Source organism: Adiantum capillus-veneris, chromosome 7, assembly GCF_014529385.1.
Source record: "Adiantum capillus-veneris isolate H3 chromosome 7, ASM1452938v2, whole genome shotgun sequence".
Taxonomy (NCBI): domain Eukaryota; kingdom Viridiplantae; phylum Streptophyta; class Polypodiopsida; order Polypodiales; family Pteridaceae; genus Adiantum; species Adiantum capillus-veneris.
In genome coordinates this window covers 115,933,716-115,945,757 of record NC_140937.1, presented here as the reverse complement: position 1 = coordinate 115,945,757, position 12,042 = coordinate 115,933,716, and the positions used below count along the sequence as shown (strand labels likewise).

The window sequence follows — 12,042 nt, the reverse complement described above, 5'->3', positions numbered from 1 at the left end:
TAGTCGAGTTGTCACTATAGTGGCTCTCAACCTTACATTCAGCTTGTACACCCCACGTGATAGGCTATTTTGGCATCCGCTGGGGATTATCTTGTACTCAGTAATATACAACCCTGATTTTTCAAAAAAGAGAGAGAGAGAGAGAGAGAGAGAGAGAGAGAGAGAGAGAGAGAGAGAGAGAGAGAGAGAGAGAGAGAGAGAGAGAGAGAGAGAGACCACAACACCTATGAGGGGAAGGGGGCGTTCAGCCCCCCATTGACCCACAGCATAAAAACGCTATTCCATCAGAGAGAGAGAGAGCGCGGGATACATCTGTCAGATGATCGATGATGGCTACCCCCTTGGCTCTATATATAGGAGTGCCCAAGGCGGGCGGCCACCTTAAAACTGGGCGGCCGGACAATAGGTGCAGTCTATCTGCGTATGCTATGGGTGGCCAGCCCGAAACACCTGATGCTGAACAACCCGCGTGAAGCCGAAGATATGAGGTAAATGATGAAGATGTCTGCTGTGATGTCCACTAAAGGATACTCCATCAGTGTAGCGGTAGTCTGGGTGTCCAACCTCCGAGAGATCTCCATGGGAAAGTGCCGTCACAAGCAGTGTAGTAAACTGTTGTACTCCGCTAAAGATACCGTGTGAAGGTCCCGAACTGAGTGTGAAATCAACTCCTTGTCGTGAAAGAAGTGCCAATAACCTGCAAGTGTCCTGTCCAATAGGATCTGTGGTGCGTGTAATCAAACCGTCTTGAGAAAATGGGGAAGCCCAGGAACCGTCATGAGAATGATCGGAAGCTTGTCAATGCATGAACCTGCTACCCAAGGTGGCCGAGGTGGCTAAGCTGTGAAAAACTCCACGAAGGCCAGATGTAGCAATCTGCACCGTAAACATCCTCCGAATCAAGGAAAGCCAAACTAAGCAATTTGCACTGTAGAAGCTATCGTAAGCTGCGGTAGTCACCGAGAGACCACCACCAGATGGTGTCTTGTCAGTAAGTAGCGTAATCCAAGATGAGGGGAAAGCCAAACTCAACAGTCTGCGCTGTGAAGGGCCTCTGAGAAGAGGTGTGGTCAGACCAAGCTGTCTGCACCATGATCATCCTGTATGAAGAAGGGAAGCCAGACTAAGCAGTCTGCGTTGTTGTGAATATTCTCTGGAAGAGGAAGGGCCAGACCAACCTGCCTACGCTATCTTGCCTGTATCTCTTGCCTCCAATCCTTTGGTATCAACCAAAATAGAATCCGTGCCAACAACGCCACCAAACTGCAACTCGGTGTGGCTCTTAATGTGAATGAGTTGGGAGTGTCCTACTGGCCAGGTGGGGGGATAAGTCGGCTGTAAGGTTACCAAGGGTGAGTGTAAGCAACTCTAAAGGTAGCAATCCAAATGATCAGGAGTGTAGAAGAGCAACTGCACTACCATCCAAGCCAAGCTCTGGGTGACTCCGGATGTAGTCGGGGGATGCCTGATCTCCCGCTTCTTGTGGGTAAACTCTCCAAGAGAGTCTAAAGCACTGAAGTCCCACTTGAGTCTGTAGATCCAAGCAATGAACTTGTCCAAGAAGAGATCCAAGTCTCTCCCTAGGTCCATGTAGATGTTATAACAAACTTGGACACCCCAAGTCAAGATTTTACTGCGACACAGCAAAGATTCACTTCAAACTTATTCACAATCACAATAAAATCGACACGGCCCTACGTAGTTCCGTGCCAAGAGGTGGCTGATCAAGCATATCCTTGAAGCTTCTCTGATGAATCGTGGAAATAGCCAGAACTAAGGGCTTCCGAGACAATGTATCTGCCGGTATTGGCCCCAAAGATTGGCGCCCCTTTCAGTATTTCTTTTTATATTAATCTGTGTGCAAAGTACAAGCGAGTCCCTGGGAACTCACACTCAGACTCTACGTCGAGATGCTCTGAGTAATGAGGCCCAAAAGACCTATTTATCGTGGGGATTATAATGTACCTTTATGTAGTTCAGATAGAGATGATGTTCCTCTTGCTGGGCCTATGACTGAGGAGAACTTTCTTTTTCTTGGATCACAAAAGAATGTATATGTTAGGAGATTTGAGAGAATTTATTTGAAAACCAAGAAATATTCTTGAACATTGATTGTATATTTTATGGACAAATTTTGAGATCACACCTTTGTGATGATCGTTTTTGTACATTTATCTTGTTGTTGTGCCCTTGAAATGTTTATCTTAATAGAGAGTTAAAAAACAGTAGGTAGAGCTGAAAGAAAACCCTAATAATGCAAAAAACAGCCAAACGACCCCGCGCCCCCCCCCCCCCCCCCCCCTCAAACATAGAAGAGGGTGTCTTCTATCACTTGAAAGCCCGCCCTTAGTGGACGCCCAAATGGTGTCAATCAAAGAGGGGCAAGTACAACGTAATGCAAAGTTGACCTATAGGCAAAGAATTCTATAAGCGATAAACTAGCCGTTAGGGCAATTGAAGAAGTGAACAAACGCCAAGGGAAAAAACCTCTCCTAAAGAGAAAAAAAGTGTCGTAGCAACCTACAAATTATAATGGATAGAGGACTCCCAACATATGAAGGCTATGCACCTCAAACAGTATCTCCAAATACTGAATGATTTTCAAGAGTAGAAATGATGTGAGGCCAATACATAGTGAAGGTGCTTATAGCTGTCTCTAAGAAATTATAGTCCGCAATGTGGGCAAAAGCTTCAAACCAAGTTGAAAAGGTACGTAGTGTATGGTACGGATTCAATATGTAAGGTACGTACCTTTGTATTGTACTAGTACATATTGGTTTTTGAAACATAAATTATACACAAGTTCTACATTTTCATAAATATATGAGGCATGTATCTATTACATGTTGTTTTCAATGACCCTACTTCATAGACAACCATTCCCATATTTCAATTTCCATATCGCATCATGCATGAAGCTTAAGAATTCATATGAACACTAAATGATGATGAGTTACAATCATTAATGACAGAAATTGAAAGGACTCGAGAAAGAAATTTTGAATATTTGAAAACATCATGCATGAATCCAAAGAATTCATATGAACACTAAATAGTGACGAATTACATTCGTTAATGACAGAAATTGAAAGGATTCGAGAAAGAAGTTTTGAATATTTGAATATATAGAAGATTGAATAGATAAAGCCATGGCTGGAAGGTGCAATAATGTTCAATGTATAATGACTCTTGAATATGCATGAAACGTGGCTTCTTGCGAAAGAAGGTAGTGATCTTCATAGCATTAGAGACAATAGGTTGCACCCATGAAATTTACCTATGCCCTCCATAAGCAAATCAACACAATGTGCTACATATGGGGTCCACACAATGCTAGGAAACTCTGCCTCCACATTTGTCCCCTGGCCTTGCAGTTTGATGCATAGACTTTGACTTTCTGTACAATATTCTCCACTCCTACCTCAATGATTACCTATCGTATATGGTCATTGATGAACTCACTTGTAATTCTCTCACTTGCCACCCTTGCATCCACTGCATGCAGGAAGTAGGTACCCAAACAAGATGAAACAAGAATGTTGATGATGTCTTGCTTCCTTATGTCACTTCACCCGTTTGAATTTATTGTGCCCCTAAACTCTTGCCATCGAGCCTTGACAGGCATCAGAGCTTTGTCAATTAATGTCTGCTCATCTAACATTGTGGTGTGTGTCTTTGTGTAGTTGAGACTAGTCCATGACTCTGTCAGGCAATCTGCGCAATTGTCTATAGCATCCTCTTCCACTGGTCAATGCATAACACACCGAAGGAGGTGTGGCATTCTATGAGAGTGTGGGCAATCTCACCTTGGCAATCGTTTGTGATTCTTTCACTCAAAACTTAGGGTTCACACGAGAAGGAAACGTGGTTTGCCGTGCACTTGGGAGAACATTCTCCTCAACCTTATCATCATCATACGTGCCTTTTTTGTGCCACCGGAGGGTTGGGTTGCTGATCCTTCTGTACCTGCTTTAGTGAATTCTCCCTTCAAAGCATTGTGCGCGCTCTATCGCGTTTGTTGAGAACTTATTGCTAGAAAGTACTTTGCAATAAGCTAGTCTCTCAAAGGTTGTGATATGTTCTCAAATGGTTCGTGCAACTAATGCTTGTCAAATGCTTAACAACATGAGTAACAATTTTCATATGCACGTCTCCATAGTAATTATATTTCCAAATCCATGTTCTTGTCTTTGCTTGTCCTAGTGTCTAAGACCACCTCGAGAACACTAGTGTGCTATGCCCAGTACAGATTGGGCTTGCGTGGGCGGCGGCATGATGAGGCTTTCGCAACATGTGAAGAGAGTAGAAAAAATTTGCGGGAGGACCACTTGTGAGAGATACACGAGAAATCGCCAAGAACTCACGAGAGAACGGTGAGGAATGTAGAGAAATGTAAGAGGGGCATGGAAAATATCTTAGAAGGCCCGATGTCGACTTCGGCTCCAAGGGCAATGCCCCTGCAATTCTCTACAGCACTCACTTCTGCAATAGAGCTCTCTGTATTCTCTACAAGTTGACAACAGGTGTATAAGCCTTGGCAGCTGGCCCCTCACAAAACCCCTCGCCAATCACACAAAATAAGGTGCCCCTTGCTTTTTTAAAAAAAAATTGCCCGCATGTATTCGTATGGAACCGTACTGTATGACTTCATTGTGTTGTACGCATCCGTACATACGAATGAATGCAACCTTGCCTCAAAGTTTCAAACCACCAACGACCAAAGGCTGACCAAAGAGGACAAAGAGTTGATGGCAAGGATGAGTTGGAGAAGCTACAAGGCGACTCCAAGTACCTTCAACCAAATCTGCAAAGGATGAAGTTCTAGTATCAAGTTGGAACAACCTAGGAGGAATAGCAGCCTACTCAACGGATGATGATGGAGGCGAAGGTGATGGGCTGCACAATGGCATCAGTGCCATCCATGCAGGGGCATCATGCGGCCGTAAGAGCGAGCGGCTCGAACGGAGGGGCAGGGATGGCCTGTGTGGGGTGCGGTTCGTTTGCACAGGAGGGCAACTAGCCATGGCATGCACCTCTCTCTCTCTCTCTCTCTCTCTCTCTCTCTCATGTGCAGAGCTACAAAGAAAGGAACGGTGGGCTTTTATCTTGCAGTCGACGTGGGCAGTCTGCAACTAAGGATGAACGCATGGATGTAAAGCTTTTCAATTATAACTAAGGATGAACGCATGGAGGTGAAGCCTTTCAATTGTTTTAGGCCTATGTTAAACTCTACCACTTGTGCACCAAACCCATATAAATATTAAAAACATGCTGTTTCGGTGATGTTTCTATCCTTGGGAAACATAATTTGTTCGGTAGCGCAGAAATTGTTTGGTAGCGCAGAAACGATGTTTCCTCAGGAGGGCTTGATTTTTCTTGGAATTGAGTTCATCTTCATTGTTGAGCAATATGATACCGTGTCAAAAGCTCACAATGTCCTTATCTTACTTTCTTCTAATGACCAAAGGTCCCAAAATTAAGAAAGGAAGATTTAGTTTTTTCTTGTTTTCTTGTGTCCCTTCCTTTTGTATTTTTGTGAGTGTTTTATCCCCTCTTATAATTTGTGAGTTCAGACTATTCTGAACTTATGAAGGTATATATTATTTATTCGAATAGTAAAGCAGGAGAAACACAAGGCACAAAGATGTAAACATTACAACCACCCATAGGCAAGGAGTGTCCCATGTAGGGAAGGGATTTAAATGACCATGTATATAGACACTCATAGGATTATGGAAATTTGGGCTTATATACTACGATAACATAGGAATGCCAGGGGTTTTGTGCAGTTTTGAGTGAATTTATTGTGCTCAAGAAATGTGTGTCATGTATGCTAAAGTCTTTGTTTTCAATGTGCAGGGCAACTTCGGTATTTCATGATTGGCCTACATCATGGTAGGGCTACTTTTGTTACTTATCAACACTGTTTTTGTTACGTATCATACTGTATGCGTACTGTTTACTATACCTAGAAACATACATTTAGTGTATAAGTTTTGAGCTATCAAGGGGTTTTCATTAGTTTCTTCCATTCACTGATGGGTTATAACTTACTCATCTAGAAAGTCTCCTAGGCTTGCAACCAACGTGATGTATCCTCGACAATGAAGGAACCTTGCATCTTGTCACAAGCTCCTCCTTGTTAGGGTATAATGCGAAATACCTTGATGCTCACAACTATGTAGTGGAAAGGCAATTTGAACACAGCAATAATGTGAAATACCTTGATGCTCACAACTATGCCATTTGTCGTGGAAAGACACATTTGTACACATCAAGAAAGAAAGAAGGAATCGATTTATGTTTACACAAAGCCTAGGAGGCCATGTCTCAATACCAGTTCAGGAAGCGTCCATATTATTTTGTGTGTGCATGTGTGTGTGTGTGTGTGTGGTTTACTAGGGTTAGTGGGCAGCCTAGAGAGGGGGCAAAGCAATCATTGCAGAGTTCCATACGTCGCTCCCCAAGGAGTGAACACATCCTCTATCTAGATTAGCTACTTTCTAGTTTGTGTATTAGAACTCCACTGTAAGTATACCTCTTAGGTGTCGTTAAGAGGGGTTTTTCAAAAGCATTGTACTTTATGCTGTTTCTATGTGCCTTTATGGCATGGATGCCTTGAAGATGTAACCAAGATGTATCTGACCAACCTCTCTCTCTCATTTATATGGGGCGTCATTCCATTGTAATGTATGAGGGTGGTCGGACGAGTATGTTGTCCAGGAGGTTGGTGAGCAGAAATGGATAGTGCTATAGGGATGAAGCAGCGTTGCTGGCTCTCTCCCACATTGTTTGGTCAATATGTTGATGGGATTGAGTCTTCCATGAATTGAGGTGGCAAGGTATTTCTCTTGTAGGGATGGTGGTCTCTATCTTGTTGTATATTGATGACATTGTTTTAGTGTTGGATTCGGAGGAGGTCTAAAGAGACATATGACAGTACTTGAGGACTTTTGTCTAGAGAGGCGGCCTACTGTTTTCCTTAGTAAAACCAAGGTTATGGTTTCCCATACATCAACAGCCAAGAGATGAGCTACACACATGATATATGGGGGGCAAGAGGTGGAGATAGTGACTTCATAGATATATCTGGGGGTGACTTTCACTACACCGAGTGGCTGATTAAGCTAAATCAGAGAGAGAGCGCTATCGGTCCCATTGAAGAGAGAAAGAGAGAGCATGTCATGTTAGATGTATTCATGTAGTGATTACATGACATGTTAGGTCTATCCTATGATGTAGTGATCTATCCTCTGTTGATTGCATGTATGAGATTGTGGATTGGATGCAGGACATTGTCTCAGTAGTTTATATGCCTATTTGTCAGGGGTGGTGTGCTAGTAAGGCCTTGCCAGACGATGCATTGTTTGTGCCGTCTCTTTGGATGTATGCCATTGTGGTACTCAAGCTGTTTGCTTATGCTTTGGATGGGGTCAATGGTTCAACATATAGCATAATTTGGATTGGAGTACCTACAAGGTCCACGCCTTGCCGAAATATGAAGAACATGCTCATATAACTCGTCGATGGAGAGACCAAATAAAGTTAGGGAGAGGGGGAGGTACCCTTGCTTCACACTAATGGTGCGAGCAATGGGCTTTGAAATGCCACTTGGGTATCACACTCGGCCCGATCACCTGCTCGTATGAAGAGTAAAGTTCCCACATTATCTTTGAAGCCATACCAAGTATCTGAAGGTGCTAATAGAGCCTAGCTTGTGGGATGGTATCAAAGGCTTTGCGGAAGTCCTCAAAGCAACAATGTAGTCTCCTCTTTCGTGCCTTGGCTATAAGATCAATAGTGGAGAAGGATCGTTTGAAGTTGACCTAGCTCGGCACTCTTAAAGTCCCTCACTCTCTGCATAGAAACTCATCTTTGCCTCCAGCAGTACTCCATAAAACTTGACCAAAGTGTGGCCAATCATGATGGTCTTGTAGCTGTTGGGGTCAAGTTGTCCTCGCAGTTGCAAATAGCATAGTTACATGGGACTTAAAATTACAACACGGAACGGGGAACATGAGAGAGAGAGAGAGAGAGAGAGAGAGAGAGAGAGAGAGAGAGAGAGAGAGAGAGAGAGAGAGAGAGAGAGAGAGAGAGAGAGAGAGAGAGAGAGAGAGAGAGAGAGAGAGAGAGAGAGAGAGAGAGAGAGAGAGAGAGAGAGAGAGAGAGAGAGAGAAGAAAGATTTTTAACGTCTATGTCAGGCCGAAATCGGCCTATGAGACAAATCAAATGTACATGGTGTGTATGTCATCCGTCTATCGGAAAGACAAATGAAACAAAACTGAACTGAATGTAGGTAGTGGAGTATCTGAGGAGGGATGGAGCTCTATCTCTAGGGGTGTATGCATGTCTATATGCTCAAGGTAGTACAATCATGAGAATGCATCAAGCTATCTAGCTCCATCCTGTACTAATGGGGGGATGTAAGATGTGGTACATGGGCGGGTCTGATGCCAAGGCTACCCGGATGAAAGCTGTCGGGTCGGCCCTCATCTGAGCCACTCGCTCCTCAGTGGCACGGCGCTCCCGGGCTCGGATCTCCTCGATCTGTCGGTGGTGGGAGCTCGCGCCCCTGTAGCCTGTGACTCGTGGTCGTCGTCTAGCTCGGTTCACCTCCGCCTGTGGGAGTGTCACTCCCCTCTGAGTGTCTGGTGAGGGAGGGGCGGAAATCCTCTGAAAGAAGTCTGTGAGCTGCGACTGTCTCCCCTCTGTCTGTGTAGCTGTGTGTGGCTGTAGTAGTGTGTCCCGATGGCTCTGTATCTCTAGTAAGAAACGTCCGAGCTGTCTTTGATCTCGAGATTCCATGATCTCTCGGAGAGTGGGCTGTCCTCTGAATAAGGCCTCATACCTGCCTCTGATCTCAGTGTATGCTCTGCATCTACATACAAAGTGCTCCTCACTCTCCACCTCCTCTGTGCAGGCTCTGCAGATTCGCTCCTCCCTGGGAACACCAATATGTCTCCCGATCTCAATCTCTAACCTGTGTGAAGCCACTCTCAGCTGACCAATCGCCACCCGTGAGCTATGTGGCATATATGTGTCCATGTAGCGTGGTCTCTGTATGAACCCCCCAGACAATATGGTGAGAAACTGGTCTCTGTAATCTGACATCCTCGTCCCCAAGCCAGGTGCCTCCCAGACTCTCCTAGTGTATAGCTGCCACAGATCCTGTCTCAATACCAAGTTCCTCTCACTGCGAGAGAGGTGAACATATGGTGAGTGGGGGTCGTACTGGAATGGTGGTAGGCTCTCCATGTCAAGACCGTGTCCCTCAAACCATGCTCTGACCTGTGAGTACCATGCTCTCTCATGCCCATTCTCTGATAGCTGTATAGCTGCCTCAATTGCTCTACGGGTAAGTCTGTTAGGAGGTAGCTCTCTCATCCTCTGGATGAAGCAAACTGTCTGGAATAGTGCCTCTACAACCATAGGTGGTGTGGCGAGCTCGGCTCTAATAATGTCATGTGGCACTGTCTTCTTGCTGCGGAGCAAGCGTGAGATCATACATACCTGTGGTCTCTCAAGCTGTGTCCACTGGTCAGCTGTCAATCCTGGTGCCCATACTGCCGCCGAGTACATCAAGGCCGGGGTGACTAAGGTGTCGAAAAGCCACCCCTTCGTGCGGGGCTCCTGAAAGTTTGCCTGGTGGCATCTCCGCTCTAGCATGGCCAGAGCTGCATATCCTCGGGTGAGCCTGTCAACAGCAGCCTGCCTCATAGTGAAGGGTCCTGGTAGGCTGGTGAATGTGATGCCAAGGTAGACATAGGAGGTGACTACATCAACCTGTCCTCCTGCTGCTGTGAAGGTGGCGGCGCTCCTCACTGCACTGGATGTGTGAAAGATCATAACCTTGGTTTTGCCAAGGTTCACAGTCAACCCCCTGTGTGTGCTGAATTCGTCCAAGGCCTCAAGATGGCGTTGCAAGCCCTCGGGTGACTCTGAAATCAACACAATATCATCAGCATATAACATGATGTGGACCGGAGTACGTGCCAAGTCGCTCCCCTCTCCCCCTGCTCGCAGAGAGAGAGAGAGAGAGAGAGAGAGAGAGAGAGAGAGAGAGAGAGAGAGAGAGAGAGAGAGAGAGAGAGAGAGAGAGAGAGAGAGAGAGAAAGAAAGAAAGATTTTTAACGTCTATGTCAGGCCGAAATCGGCCTATGAGACAAATCAAATGTACATGGTGTGTATGTCATCCGTCTATCGGAAAGACAAATGAAACAAAACTGAACTGAATGTAGGTAGTGGAGTATCTGAGGAGGGATGGAGCTCTATCTCTAGGGGTGTATGCATGTCTATATGCTCAAGGTAGTACAATCATGAGAATGCATCAAGCTATCTAGCTCCATCCTGTACTAATGGGGGGATGTAAGATGTGGTACATGGGCGGGTCTGATGCCAAGGCTACCCGGATGAAAGCTGTCGGGTCGGCCCTCATCTGAGCCACTCGCTCCTCAGTGGCACGGCGCTCCCGGGCTCGGATCTCCTCGATCTGTCGGTGGTGGGAGCTCGCGCCCCTGTAGCCTGTGACTCGTGGTCGTCGTCTAGCTCGGTTCACCTCCGCCTGTGGGAGTGTCACTCCCCTCTGAGTGTCTGGTGAGGGAGGGGCGGAAATCCTCTGAAAGAAGTCTGTGAGCTGCGACTGTCTCCCCTCTGTCTGTGTAGCTGTGTGTGGCTGTAGTAGTGTGTCCCGATGGCTCTGTATCTCTAGTAAGAAACGTCCGAGCTGTCTTTGATCTCGAGATTCCATGATCTCTCGGAGAGTGGGCTGTCCTCTGAATAAGGCCTCATACCTGCCTCTGATCTCAGTGTATGCTCTGCATCTACATACAAAGTGCTCCTCACTCTCCACCTCCTCTGTGCAGGCTCTGCAGATTCGCTCCTCCCTGGGAACACCAATATGTCTCCCGATCTCAATCTCTAACCTGTGTGAAGCCACTCTCAGCTGACCAATCGCCACCCGTGAGCTATGTGGCATATATGTGTCCATGTAGCGTGGTCTCTGTATGAACCCCCCAGACAATATGGTGAGAAACTGGTCTCTGTAATCTGACATCCTCGTCCCCAAGCCAGGTGCCTCCCAGACTCTCCTAGTGTATAGCTGCCACAGATCCTGTCTCAATACCAAGTTCCTCTCACTGCGAGAGAGGTGAACATATGGTGAGTGGGGGTCGTACTGGAATGGTGGTAGGCTCTCCATGTCAAGACCGTGTCCCTCAAACCATGCTCTGACCTGTGAGTACCATGCTCTCTCATGCCCATTCTCTGATAGCTGTATAGCTGCCTCAATTGCTCTACGGGTAAGTCTGTTAGGAGGTAGCTCTCTCATCCTCTGGATGAAGCAAACTGTCTGGAATAGTGCCTCTACAACCATAGGTGGTGTGGCGAGCTCGGCTCTAATAATGTCATGTGGCACTGTCTTCTTGCTGCGGAGCAAGCGTGAGATCATACATACCTGTGGTCTCTCAAGCTGTGTCCACTGGTCAGCTGTCATCCTGGTGCCCATACCGCCGCCGAGTACATCAAGGCCGGGGTGACTAAGGTGTCGAAAAGCCACCCCTTCGTGCGGGGCTCCTGAAAGTGTGCCTGGTGGCATCTCCGCTCTAGCATGGCCAGAGCTGCATATCCTCGGGTGAGCCTGTCAACAGCAGCCTGCCTCATAGTGAAGGGTCCTGGTAGGCTGGTGAATGTGATGCCAAGGTAGACATAGGAGGTGACTACATCAACCTGTCCTCCTGCTGCTGTGAAGGTGGCGGCGCTCCTCACTGCACTGGATGTGTGAAAGATCATGACCTTGGTTTTGCCAAGGTTCACAGTCAACCCCCTGTGTGTGCTGAATTCGTCCAAGGCCTCAAGATGGCGTTGCAAGCCCTCGGGTGACTCTAAAATCAACACAATATCATCAGCATATAACATGATGTGGACCGGAGTACCTGCCAAGTCGCTCCCCTCCCCCCCTGCTCGCAGTATGTAGTCGGAGATCTCGTCGATGTAGAGCCCAAAGAGTGTCGGGAAGAGTGGGCATCCTTGCTTAACACCAATGG

The 12,042-nt window shown here is 46.4% G+C and overlaps 1 protein-coding gene across 2 annotated transcripts in view; it reads left to right on the top strand.

The window, feature by feature from the left end:
• Positions 1-12,042, top strand: part of LOC147454477 (uncharacterized) — a 100,310-nt gene that overhangs the window by 50,296 nt on the left and 37,972 nt on the right. The window contains exon 3 of one of the 2 annotated variants that reach the window (XM_086516415.1): positions 5,860-5,895. The exons of the other annotated variant lie outside the window; for it this stretch is intronic. Coding sequence (XP_086372541.1) covers positions 5,860-5,895 — 36 coding nt within the window. The remainder of the gene's footprint in view (positions 1-5,859; positions 5,896-12,042) is intronic. 2 annotated transcript variants of the gene reach the window in all.